General features: G+C 40.7%; 1 protein-coding gene across 2 annotated transcripts; it reads right to left on the bottom strand.

The window, feature by feature from the left end:
* Positions 1 to 35: 35 nt before the first annotated feature.
* LOC117476299 (bone morphogenetic protein 1-like) lies at positions 36 to 13715 on the bottom strand. 2 transcript variants are annotated; one of them, XM_034122709.1, is made up of 20 exons: positions 13469 to 13715; positions 10540 to 10647; positions 10294 to 10437; positions 10042 to 10159; positions 9144 to 9322; positions 8937 to 9042; positions 7823 to 7947; positions 7501 to 7616; positions 6863 to 6965; positions 6629 to 6745; positions 6370 to 6515; positions 5998 to 6193; positions 5791 to 5916; positions 4523 to 4686; positions 4218 to 4398; positions 2705 to 2830; positions 1726 to 1853; positions 1442 to 1655; positions 1006 to 1256; positions 36 to 929 (listed from the first exon to the last, which is right to left on the bottom strand). In XM_034122709.1, the coding sequence occupies exons 1-20, from the start codon at positions 13602 to 13604 to the stop codon at positions 795 to 797; spliced, it is 2919 nt and encodes a 972-aa protein (XP_033978600.1). In that variant the 5' UTR covers positions 13605 to 13715; the 3' UTR covers positions 36 to 794. The 2 variants fall into 2 exon arrangements, with proteins under 2 accessions (XP_033978600.1, XP_033978601.1); XM_034122710.1 differs by having other exon boundaries at positions 4523 to 4683.
* Positions 13716 to 13876: the final 161 nt, after the last annotated feature.

Below are 13876 nucleotides of genomic sequence, written 5' to 3'. Positions count from 1 at the left end.
ATCCTTGCCATTTGATTACATTATGTTGGTGTTGGAGCCCTATCGGTCTAAATTAAAGGCTCAGGGCTCATATTTCAGTTTGTACATCCTCGCTTCCTCAATTCCTTGAATTGGTGTCTCTGTACTTATACGCCCACATTACACTTCTAAACGACTAAAGTGAGTTAAAAAATAAATCAAGGTATTATGCATTAAGTTGCTGTTCAAAGTCAGTATACATTTGTTTTACTGATGAGAACGTAGTCAGAGATGTAAAGGGAATATTGGATAGATTGAATTATGTGGCGCTAATCGAATCTGTAATTAATGTAATGAATGAAATGAAAATTCAATATCAAATGCAAGTCAGACAAAATATAAAATAACCAAACAATTCATATTTTGGGAAGAAAAACTCAGATTACATAATTTTTTTCTCCATACTACATCATTATTATTTTGTAAAACAACAAAGTGCATTACATTCATTAGAATTAAGACAGTAAGCTATATCACAATATATACATTGTATATCTTCAACACAGTGCTATGACTTAATCAGCTCATTACAGGCGTTGCAGTCGCTGAATTTACTCGAAATAATCACTGCAAGCTAATCCTCGCCTCTCATCCTAAAGAGCTATGGAAGATGCAATTTGTCTGCACGGCTTCTCCCAGTCTAACAGATGTGAGTGTAAAAGTATGCGGGTTGGTGTTTGTGGTATCAATCCATGCATCCACTCCATGCCTGGAGATGGGTGTGTCCGACCAAAAGTTAGGGGTGAAGTCTCCACATTTAGTTTTGGGGTAGAGAGTCACTTGCTTGCGTGTAACGTGTCCTGGAACTTTGTGCTTGTGTAGCGAACATGAAAGCCTTTTTTATTGATGCTGTCATCTGAGTGAAACTTTAAAACTATGGCATCTCCCGCTGAGTACACTTCCTCTGGGGCCTGAGGGGAAGAAAAAGGGTATTTGAAGAGTAATTTAAACAGTTTTTAAAACTCTAAACTGGTATTTTAGCCTTACCCCAGATCCACAATATCGTCCCAGCCTGGGAGACTTGATGTCAGCGCCGTCATACAGCTCCACGTAATCATACCCGCAGTCCACCTCCTCCTCGATCTCAAACACTTGGAAGATGATCTCCACTCCGTATCCCTTCTCAGCTGAGACCACCCACAGACAGTCTGAGCCGCTCGGGTAGTTGTTATCTCCAAACTGTGCATGGGAGTACAGATCTTTTGTCTTGACCTCGGCTTTCAGGCTTCCTCCACATTCTGGGAATTCACAACCACAAAATTAGAGGGTCACACAGAGGATCTTGTAAAAGTGAGGAAAGAATGCAACTTTTCTAAACATAGCGGGACAAACATAGTTGAAACATCACTTTTTTTGTATTCTATTCTTTCTCCAAAGGGCCATTTTCCAGACTTTTTGGGGCGTAGAAAATTGCTTTGCCCACCTGCTCTGTATGAAGCCTCAAAGCCTCTCTTCTGCACGGAGTTGTCTGAGAAAAAACTCAGGAACATTTTGTTTCCACTGGACATGACTGGAGAAGGCTTTTTGGTGCCGCAGAATCGTCCTAGACTTTGTGCACGAGCGTCCTGCCCGTCGTAGATCTCCAGGTGGTCGTAAGCACACTCCAGATGAGCCTCCATGTCAATCTCGTTGAAAACCTGTGGTGATAAAAAGGTATGAATATCTTTCTTTTCAAGTTGGGTTGTGACAAAAGACCCTTCGACATACCAGTTTGATCCGATGGCCCGGGGTTGTGGACAGAGACCAGGTGCAGGCCTTCTTGTTGGGATACTTATCGGGCCAGTTGGGGCTGCTCATTGTGCCGGACACCGTGCTCACAGCGTTATCACAGCCCGCTGAAAAGCAAAACAATGGAAGCTGCATCACTGAGTGGTCACATCATTTCCCCCTTTCACCACAAGTGTCCTCTGGGGTCTTTTCCTAAGAATAGGCATCCATCAAAAGTAATAACAATAGGCAGTTCATAAGAAAACTGTCCAGACAGAAGAAACAACATGTAAATAAGATATATCAAAGTTACAAAGTAGAACACCGAGCTTGTGTCAGCTCATTTTCAAGGGGAGATTAAATAAAAGGTGAAAAACAAACACTTAAATACAGAGGGTGGAAGTAGTGGAGTACAAATACATTTTTCTGGTATCAGTACTTTACGCCACTACTTATTTTTCTGACGACATTTTACTTTTACTTCTTACATTTTCAAAACAGGTTTGTTAGTTTAGTTTTAATCTGTGTTTGGTGGCGTGATCATTATTATTTAGAGTCATTGTGTGCCTATTTATTTGAACACGATCCGTGTATCCATCATTTCCTGGGGGACCAATGAAAACGTTGTCATGTTGCCGTTGTTCAGCATGGAAACATTCATTGGCTAACAATGACATTATTGTTCTATTAATATAAAGGGAGGTCAGGTACTCTTTAAAACAGCTGCTAGTTATGGGTACTTTTTACTTAAGTACATTTCGAAGCCCATACTTCTTTACTTTTACTTGAGTAAAGAAGTTTAGTCAGTACTTCTACCAGAGTATTTTTAAACACGAGTATTACTTCTATTTGAGTAAAGGATGTGTGTACTTTTGCCATCTCTGCTTAAATACGATTTTTTTTCCAGTCTTTCTGTAATTTGTGTGCACTGACCCTTCCAATAAGACATGTGAGTATGCAGCAGAAACAGCCACTGTACCTTCCTTGCAGTCGTGCTGGTTGTCGTGCAGCATGAAGCCGCTGCGGCACTGGCAGCTGTAGCTCCCGAAGGTGTTCACACACTCGTGCTGGCAGCCTCCGTTTTCTTTGGAGCACTCGTCTATATCTGTTGAAATGTTTAAAGAATTTGCTTTTCAAAATTCCTTTGCACAGCACTTCTGCCACAGCAGACTGCAGAACAAGTTCACCACATATTGAGTTTTGGGTCAAGATGTGCCGCTTCAGTGCAGACACAAAGGCTCCCTGTGTTACTGAACGAGGGAGAATGTGCAGTACTGTACGCTCTCAGCAAAACTCTCTTGTCTAAGAGTTTTATGTAAGTGTTTTTAAAAAGCTCAGCTCTTCCAGTCCAAAGAACCAAATGCATACATTGTGAAATACATCAACAGCTTGAGGTTCAAGATATAGGCCTATACGTACACTAATGTGGATGTGGTGTATCCATTTCATACATTTTAGCTGGTCATTCGCAACATAAAAACATTAATAAGATGTTATTATGTGGATATTAAGACGAGCTATCAACATATTTTTTATTACAAAAAAGAGCATTCAGTTGGGACATTAATTAGAGAAAAAATATAATTAATTCTATAGCCATTATTATTATAAATGGTGGTCTGTTTAGGTGGATGTATTTCAGCTGTTGTTGCATGCAGCACTTTTAACATATTTATAGCATTTTTGCAATGAAATTTTCTACACAATTATTTTATATTAGATAATAAAATAAAATACTATCAGAGAAATACACAAACATTAGTCTTAATTATGTGAATAATGCAAACTGTGATTCTGAATGTGAAATTGACTTTAAACTCCAGGCATGCTTTTAAATGATTGAATTGTGCAAAATGAAATTACATTTGAACAAACAAGTCCAACATCCCTGCCTCCAGTCTAGCATCAGAAAGTGAAGACAGCTGCTTCATTGTTTTTGGAGTGCAGCAGAGGTGTAAAGTAACAAAGTAGATTTACCCAAGTACTTAATTACAATTTTGAGATACTTGTACTTTACTTGAGTATTTCAATTGTTTGCTACTTTGTACTTCTACCCTACTACAATTCAGAGGTAACTCATGTACTTTTATTCCACTACATTTATGTTGTACCTTTAGTTACTTTACAGATGTAGATAGCTGCACCTTTACCAGCTTTGATAACACTTTAATGCATCGACAATAATTATACTCAATGGACCAATCTACATAATAAGTACTTTTACTTTTGGTACTTTAAGTATATTTAGATGCCAATACTTTTGTACTTTTACTTGAGTGACATTTTGAATGCAGGACTTTAACTTTTTTAAAAAATGTTTAGTGTTCCTACACTACACTACTTATATTTTCACTCAATTACAAGATCTAGAGTACTTCTCCCACCTCTGGAGTGCAGTGATGTTTCCTACAGTAGCAGGCCTTTGGCATTATGTAATACTTCCTCAGTGTTTCCTTCCTCAGCACTTCCTGTAAAGTTCCCTCATTACTTACCAGAGAAGAAGTGGGCCTTGAAGCCCCTCTTGGAGACGGTGTTGTCAGACTTGAACTCGATCCTCATGTTGTTTTGTTGGGAGGTGATCACCTCGGGTTTTTCCGCTCCACAGAACTTCCCATGAAGCTCGGAGTCCGAACTCAACCCACTGCGCACCTCCACATAGTCATACTTACACACCTGGTGGTAAACACTGGACACTTTTACTACAGAGGACACAGAATTGGCCTGTGAAATGATCATGATAATAGTAGACTATCTGATAAAAAGTCTGCAGAGAGATGTATTACAGTCATGAACTTACATCATTCCCCTCGGCCTCGAACACATCGAACACCAGAGTGATGCGGTACTGAATGGGCGCCACCAGCTGCCACACACAGTTCTTGTTGGGGGGGTATTCTTTGGGCCAGCCGGGGGTGGTGAGGGAGCCGTTCAGCTTGGTGATGAACCCGCCACAGGCAGCTGCTGGTGGGAGAACACACAGACACATTAATTAGATTTGTGCTAATGTCAGAATTCTTGCATTTAATTGCAGGACATGTTACCCCCGTAGCTAACAAGCTCTTGATAACAAAATCTTAGATTACAACCAGGATCATTTATGTAATATGAATGAGTGATACTGGAAGAAGAGTAGTCACTAAAGATTACGCAATCACTTTTTTAATCAAGAAATGCACCACATTGTGCTGAAGGCTCAAGAAATGCAGTGAGGTAGTACTGCCCTCTGGTGGTAGAAGAAGGTCATAGCCTATTGATTGGAAATACGACAGCTGTAGAAGATGAATTAACCTAGTAAAGAAAAAGTCCATACCCCCAGGAAGTTAGATTAGTTAAAAACCAAAGACTGGAAACAGGTTTTCGAAAGGTTTGATTTTATTACATTTAGACAGAGCCAGGCTAGTTTCCCCCCCTGTTTCTAGTCTTAATAATAATCTTAATTAGTTACACAACTGTAATTTATATACTATCATATGTGTCCTGCTACTGTAATATACAGTCTAAATTATCTAGAACGTTTTATATTGAGTATTCTTGTGGTTCATGTCATGTTCATTTGATCATGTTTATACTTTCTTCCACCATTAAAGATTGTAATGCCTGTAAACCGTGCTGCTGCCACAACACCATTTGCCAATTTGTGATCAATGAAGTACCTATCTATCTATATCTATTTAATGGAAATAAATAAAAGGGGAGCAATATTGATCTTCTCAATTTAACCGTGATTTAAAACTTTCACATTAAGTACAACACCCTGTTTTAAAATGGTGCAGTTGATACTGTATGTATTCCATCTTGTGAATGGCTCATTGCAATATGGTCTCAAAAACACATCAATTGCATGCCCCCTTTAAACATTTCTGAGACCATATTCCACCAATGCATTGAGATCTTCACAACATAGAATAAGCAAAATATACCTGAAGACCCAGCAATGCTTCCACTTGATTGTCTTCTCAGAGACATTGGATATGTGTTGCATTGAGAGAAGATCTCTACAATCAGGGTACAGGTGTGACTGAAGCAGTATGCAGGCTCAGTGTGTGGAGTCGCGTCTACACTCACTCTCACAGCTGCGTCTGTCCGCTGCCAGCTCATACCCTGGATCACAGGCACATCTGTAGCTGCCCAGCGTGTTCAGGCAGCGCTGCTCACAGTGACCGTGGTCGGGTCTGGAGCACTCGTCCATCTCTGGAAATTGGAAAAAACGTCAAAATAAAACCAGACGCCCTCTTCAATCCTGGCTGTTTGTTACTGTAATGACTTTCTGACCTTTAAAAAAGTTGCCTGCAAACCCGGCTTTGTTGACCGAGCCGTCGGACACAAACTTCAGCCAGAGCTGGTTGGAGCTGCTTTTCATGTCGTCTGGTTTGTCGTAGCCGCAGAAACGTCCGAGCAGTGGGCTGCTGTCTGAGCCGCCGTCTCTCACCTCCACAAAGTCGTAGGCACAGCTGTCATGTTTCTCAATCTGCAGGGGAAGCAAGGCCAGTGATGTTTGCAAAGAGATGTTACAGCAGATGAGGCCTTACTCGCCTTTCAAAGTCGAAAAACAAAAGTAAGAGCTAAGAAAACGTGGTGAATCTGAGGTTGGTGAAGCATTCTTGCATTTTCTCCTATTCATAATGCCTTGAAAAGTGATTTTACCTCAAATGACTGAAAGGAGAGGCCAACGTTGAAACCCTCTGCTACTGTGATTTTCCACACACACATTTTGTTGGACTGGTAGTCATCGGGATAATTGGGAGACTGGATCTGGCCGCTGTCCCGCTTCACCTCTCCCCCACAGATGGCTGCACAGGAGGTGAGAAGTGATTTGTTTCAACCAGGGATAAGCTTTCTATATTTCTACAGTCAGGGGGAAAAAAGTGCTAAATAAAAGCGTACGATATTGTCAATGTTGTACCTTCATAGACTGCTGTAAAGCCTTTTCCCAACCAGCTGCTGCTGCTTCTGAACTCAATCCACAGTTGACTGTCGGTGGAGATGATCTGCTCTGGAAGTGTGTCTCCACAAAAACGGCCTGCAAAAGACCATGAAGAAATGATACTTCACAGAGCTTGGAAATGAGTTTATGACACAGGAATGACTTGAGGTTTATGCATGAGAGGGAGGCGAGGTTTAAGTCAAAGTTACAGACCTTTCAGAGGAGCTTTCCTCCGGAACCCGTCCCGGACCTCCACATGGTCGTACCAACACAAGTGACTCCTGAAGAGGTCCATGGAAGTAAAATTCAGAACAATCTAAGAGACAGAAGAAGACACATGGAGGGAAGTTTGTGACAAAATAAATGATATGTCAAGAGTCACAAGATTCACCAAATATCTTCCTCTTGTTGTTACTACTACTGTAGGTTTGAAACATGTGACACTGAGCTAGCAGTGGTCACTGATTCATTTCAATGAAGTGTTCATTCTTATTTATGGTTTCAAAAGTTAATCATTAAGTAGTATTAATAAAAGTAAGTACATCTTATAAAGATAAACTGAATAATGTACCTGCCAATTGATCTAGAGTATATCATGATTAATTGTCAATTTGACCTTGAAAAGTACTTAAATAAATGGACCGATTTTTTTCAAACTGATCTGTACACCATATCACTGCTGGCATTTTTGCAATATTTAATTACAGCTAAAGAGTCTGTAGAGAATTGTATTTGGGACTGGGAGAGTTAATGTATTGAATGTTTTGATATGAGTAACACAGTCAGTAACTGGATAAATCTGGTGATTTGTCTAGCCCTAAATGAATTACTTGTTGTTTGTCATTACTCACCTTCTCTCCTGGAGTGACAGAAATCCTCCACACACAGTGAGCGTACGCTGAGTAACCGTTGGGAAAACCCGGAGAAGAAAAGTTTCCAGAGCTCTCCTGCAGGCTGTCCCCACATCCTTTAACAAGCACACACCATAACATACACATGGTTTTATTACAGTCAGAAATAACTTTAATGTCCCAGAATAAAGAATAAAGAAGCTGGTTCCCTTAGCTTTAGTGCATATTCAGTCATGGTGTTTGCTATCTAATTGGATTGGTAAATAATAATGATAAAATTAATCATTTGGGTCAGGATGTTATCTGCACATGCACTACTTACTTGCACACTTGTAGAGTTTGCGGGCCTGTTCAATGTCCCCTTTGCTAAGCTGGGTCCTCTGTCCAATAGGTGGCCGGACTCCATTGACGTCATATCGAGGCAAGATGGTGTCTAAAAATATGCCTCTGTATCAGACAGATCACAAGCAGTTAATTCTCAAAGAAATGGAAATCTAATAATTCAAAAGTCTGCAGATGAGGAGGTACAGCAAAATATGTTGTTCAAAAGTTCACACAGAGACTTTTATAACGGAATCTGACTCCTGTTCAACACCTTGATACTTTATTGATTGTGATTATCTCTCTGGGTTTGGAGGTCACTGTTGCACAGTTCCCATGGAGATGCACCCATGAATGACAGGCATGTGCAAACAGAGCACTCTGAAAGGGGCCTTTCGGCGGTGCCAGCCGGCTCAGTGGAGCCCGCTGCTGAATGCCAGAGAAAAAGGCCACTCCAGCCCAAATTGTTCAACAAAGCCTGAACTGCCAGGCCTTTATTTACCTTGGCTCGCCTCCATGACCCACACCAGCGAAGCGGCGATTGGAGGTAAAAAACCAAAAGCACAGAGAAAAGCAACGGGGCAACAACATGCACGAGACAGAAATGAAAAGGAGACTAGTGTGAAACCATTTCTGTGACAATAAAAGATCAAATCCCCTGAGGTTCCCTATGAAGCTTGTTTAGCAGAGCTGAATGAGGGGAACAACACTTGGTCAGTGTAGGAGCTCCGCTGATAATGCAGCATGAAATGAGGGGCAGCTGGGGAGGTCAAATGAGCAAGACCTTGTAATAAATATCATACAACTACAGTAACCAATCAGAACACTCAGTGAAAAAGGTATTAAATTAAAACTCTAAATGCCAGGAACATAAAGGAGCTAAATCACTTAGTCTAAGAAGAAAGGTGTTGGCGATGATGGCCTGGTGCACTGTGTGTGGCCGGTTAATATATACAGGCATAGTAGTAGTAAGAGTGAATCACTAATGGCCTGTTTATGTGAACTAGGGTAGAGCTGAATCAAAGTACATCTGAGAAATAAAGTGATTAAATTATAGTAGTACCACAAAACTCACTTTGGGAAAGAAAAGCATAAAAAGGTTTCACAATGCCAACCTGGAGAATGTATTTTTTGCATAATGCATGATGCTGCCAAAGTCGTAAACCTCCCCCAGCGAGTCGACCTCGCCCGGCTCCATCTTCAGGAAGTTATACTCCTGCCCTATTCATAAACACATCATCAGTGGAGTGAATGAAAGAAGAAACATCTGGAGGGTCAGTGAGGATATGCATGTTTTACACTTTTTTATCCAGTGTCAGTACCTGGTTGGATGTTGTCTCTGATGATGCTGACATGCTCGTCCCGGTCTGGACGTGTGTGTTCGTGCCAGAAGCCGATCACGTGACCCAGTTCATGCACCACGATGCCAAACTTGTCACAGTTCTTCCCTATAGAGATGGCCTGAGGGCCGGCACCTCTCCTCCCCACGTAGGAGCAACACCTGCAGGGGCGACACTATTTAACTAAAGAGCACCTTAACAAACACTGAGGTGCATGTGTGTAACATAGGACAATACACCCATGTGTCTGAACATCATAACTAGAAGCTTTACTTTTTTGTTGACCTTTGTAGAATACAAGTTTTTCAGATTTTATGTTTTTGGATGTAACATTCCCAGGCTGCCATTGCCTTCATATATGTCTAGATGGGCCAATCAAATGAATCGTTCCAATGGGCCAATCAAATCCCTTGTTTTAAATGACCAGCCCAATGGCTCGTTTTATTTGACCGATCAATTGGCTAATTTCAACTGACCAATCATATGGCTTTTTTCATTGGGCCATTCAAACACACACAACAGAATGTTTGGCTGCCATATGAGCAAGGTCCTTCAGTATGGAGCCATTATCTACATGCAAGCATCTTGATCAATTATTGAATAAAACTAAATAGCATCTTAACAAATTAAATGATTTAGAAGGGACAACAGCTTCATGAAACATTTTCAGTGCCTTTCTTGCAAGTCAATCAGAGCAGACTGGGCTTTTTAGGGAGAATAACTTACAGTGACAGTAACTACAGTGTAATGTTTCATATGAGCGTGAATACAGGGATACTTGGACAAACTCTATGAGACAAATAATGTGTCTTTAGAACATGTACACGTGTTAGTAGAAACCCAAGTATATATAAGAATGGTTAATGAGCAGCCAACTCACCCACAGGGTCGGTAGGTGAAAACAATGTAGCTTTCTTCAGTCGTCCTGTCGGTGAATGTCACACAAGTGTGTTTCTCCCAGTGACGCATGGCCTGTCGGAAAATGGCTCTCTGACTGCCTGAAAGGAATTAGAGTTTGACAGCCTCACCAGGTCAAAATCACAGAGAGCAGCCAACACATGCTGACTGTGTATAGCAGACAACTCTCCTGTAAATATTTATGAAAGCTTTGCTGTTTTAATCCAGAGCTCACCTGTGAAGTTCCCACTGATCACATACGGGATGATGCCGTCCGGCCACACTCTCTCAGGTCTGGATGTGGCCGCTCTCCTCCTCCGACGGAGACTCTGTCTGTCTGTGGCTCTCTTACTCCTGATGCTCTCACTGGAGCTGTTAACTGTGCAGAAAATGAGTCTGGATTGAGTATATCCCTTTATTTGAACACCCCAAACAGTCATAAGAATAATTCAAAGGTCAGTAAATTAATGATATTTGATACCTGAGTCTGTGTTGTTGGTCTGGACAGTGGGCGTTGCACCATCACTGCTGAGGGCTCTGAACATGCGGAGGTCATCTTCATCAAGGGCGATATCTCCCAAAAAGGCAGCTGGGGCAAAAAGATGACCACTCAGATACATTGATTTTCCCATCTAAGCTCTAAGCATATTTCCCAAATATCATATTATTTCTTTAATTCGGAGTAGTGTTATCTTTAAGTAATGTGGAGAAAACTAAACTTTAGAAAATTACCTATTTCTCACACTGTGTCATTCAGTAAATCCAAACAAAGGTTTGAGCGGTGGGTTTAATCATTTCTTCATCACAGACAGAACCTGACTAAGGATATTTTTAAAACTCATCTCTGATTCTCAGTTCTTTTTCTTGCTTCAAAAAGCAGCCAAACCTCACTGCATGCATTACTGTGTCTGATATCTCTGTCCTGAGAAGAGGTCTAAACTGACTCCATATGTCTGTTTGATCAGCAAACACTCCTCCTGAGCACACACACTGAAACATATTGGAGGACTGTCTCTGTCATTTCAAAGAATGAAGATGTGAACTGAATACCTCATAGCATTGTGACTACACTTTGCTGGACTTGTACTCCAATGGCAAAACAACAACCATAAAGAACTCTTGTAAGAGGTTCATATATTCATTTATGGCCTTGAGATTAAGTCTGTAGAGTTGTGTGTTTCTCAAAGTTACAAAACTAGGTTGTGGTAAAAAGCCTTAGTCAATAAGCAGAGATATGTTTTCATAATTATACCCAGCAACTCATTAAGTGAGGAGTGAAGTCCTTTACTGTACATCGGAGCAAAGAGCTTTGCAGGCTTGATAAGATGAAGAACTGCATCTTCCACACCTTCAAAGACTCAACATCACTTTCTACCAATCGAATTATGATTAGAGGAAACTCTTCTAAATTGAATCACTTGTGACCAACCATGTAAATCAGGATGACCCACAGAGCATTCCATGAACAATGTTTGTTTTGTGTGTGTTTGGTTTAGCAGCATGGATTCCCCAAACATTACTCTTATCTTTTGTACGTGTCCCAGATATCAGGTGTGACAGCATTATAACGTCAGCCCCAGGCTTAATGTTTTACTACGCCTAAAAATGCTAGGTATGGAAAAGTGTTCTTGCATAACAGCATAAGATAAAAAAAGGTGAACGTGTTAAAGAGTTGCAGGTTGGCAGAAAAAAAACAAGCAAGTGTAAAAAACCAAACAAGCCAAAAGAAGGAATGATTCATGTCTGGACTTAAGTTTGGTTGAAAGCAGGAAAACCTTCAACTTCAGCGACAAAAACACAAAGTTGAACCACAAGACACAAAACATTACAAACACACTAGCCAATACTGAAGTCCAAATTAGCTTTCAGTTACTGACAAACACACAACTAAATCCAGGCTTCAAAGTGTCTATTGTGAAACCTAATTAGAGGAATCCCACACACATCTGACCATGTTTTCGGTTCCCTCACATTTTGCTTCCATTATAATGACCTCCTTCATACAACAGTATCTCATGTTTTACTAGTCGGGCAGAAAAGCTTAGAAAAGTTGCTCCCATTAAATACCTCATTTAGCTGTGTGATGTAACCACCTTTGAAAGTCCAAATGAAAAGACATAGCAGGCCCTGTGTCGGCCTTTTGAAGTGAATTCACTCATGCAAAGGGTGACTGTAAATGACTGTCACCCCTGCAGTGTGCACCCCATACCCTGAAGCCAGAGGGATTTCACCGGCGTCCTGCCGAGGACAGCGCTGGCACGGCCTCAATGACCCCCAGTCTCCAGGCAACTGCCTCGGAGAAGAAGAGTGGTGTGTTGTGGAAGTTTCAGAAGTCACAAGTGAAAAGGGACCACAACCAGCTGGGGGCCCGCTAATAAGCAAAGTGATCTTTTGGCTTGTTATACAATGGAATAAAGTTGCATATTCTTTAACTCTACAGAAAGCTAATTGCAATGGTATTAAAGACGGGTTTATCAAATCAGACACCTCATCCTGACCTCTATTTCTGAATAGTGTTATGGTATGCTTTATTGAATAGTTCTTCTTGTTTTTTAAACACAATGTCACTAAAAACATTTTCTCTATTACTGCACCCGAGTACAACTCTGAGGTACTTCACTTGTGTACTTCCATTTTAACTTATGAGATACTTGTTCTCCACGAATATTGAGACAAATAGCTTACGTTTTCTTCCACTATATGTACCTGAAAGCTTTGTTACAATACTGTAAACTATAAAGCTATGCCACAGATGAAACTTCAGCAAAGTTGAAATGTTTTTCACTAAAACTGTCATATAAAATGATATAAAAGGGCCCTTTCAGTCATCTAACTAATCAATTTATTTATTAGACCGTATTTATTTTAAATACAGGACTTTTTCCTTGTAATGGAGTATTTTTATGTTGTGGCATTAGTTCTTCCAACACTACCAGACACTTGAACAATATAGCTGTTGCATTAGGCTGATTTGTCTCAGAGATTGCTACTTGTTTTACTTTAGACCAACCCTTAAAATATCTAGATTGTAAGTCAAGAGTAAGTTATATACAAACATCTTCAAATGACATTTATTTTACTTATATTGTGGGAATTAGTGCTTTTACTCTAACAACTCATGCAGGTTAACACTAAATTGTTATCTCATTGATACATTACTGACAATATATGGAAGGATTTTTTCTTTTGCATTTAAATATTTGTATACCTAAATGTTATCCTACATTTTTCTATACATTTACATCAACATCATTAATAGCTACATTTAACTTTGAGATGTCTGAGCTCAATGTGTTTATGGCCTATAGAGGCTACGTGTATTGGAACAACACACAGAACATAATACTGCATACACCAAAAGGGAATGCATAGGATCAATATATTTGCAGACGAGGTAAAATTGACTGTACCAGCTTTACAGGGATCCTTGTAGTCGATTACATCACCGAGGTGGGTAACATGAGGGTCCACCGCCTGCCAGTCAGCCGCCAGAGAAACGCGCAGACTGCACAGCAGCAGACACAGAAACGCTGGAGCGACTTCCATTATGTACCATCAAATGTCTACAACAGGTAAAATTAGTAAATGTGGGCAGAGACAATCGCTCAAACTAAAGTTCCTCGACAGCAGCAGCGGTGTGATTTCAGGAACACAGCGCTGTTTCCTCACGGCTCCATGCTGCTGCAGTGATCCGCTGCCATACAGCACCGAGAGAGCACAGTGCAAAACAGCCATGCATCTGAACCAGAGGCACTTCACCTGCAGGCAGATGCGCTATGCACACTCACAATGTGGGACTAGCTACCAAACCTAACAAT

This window comes from Trematomus bernacchii, unplaced genomic scaffold (genome assembly GCF_902827165.1).
Source record: "Trematomus bernacchii unplaced genomic scaffold, fTreBer1.1, whole genome shotgun sequence".
Lineage (NCBI taxonomy): Eukaryota > Metazoa > Chordata > Actinopteri > Perciformes > Nototheniidae > Trematomus > Trematomus bernacchii.
Note: the sequence above shows the minus strand (reverse complement) of the source record. Positions and strands in the feature narration are given on the sequence as shown.

Bases quoted from the DNA above. Each gene is read 5' to 3' on its own strand.
- LOC117476299 (XM_034122709.1), bottom strand. From the start codon at position 13,604: ATGGAAGTCGCTCCAGCGTTTCTGTGTCTGCTGCTGTGCAGTCTGCGC. The intron at 7,948-8,936 runs GTTGGCATTGTG...TGTCTGATACAG, and splicing joins GCAAAAAATACATTCTCCAG to AGGCATATTTTTAGACACCA. The intron at 5,917-5,997 runs GTCAGAAAGTCA...TCCAATTTCCAG, and splicing joins TGCAGGCAACTTTTTTAAAG to AGATGGACGAGTGCTCCAGA.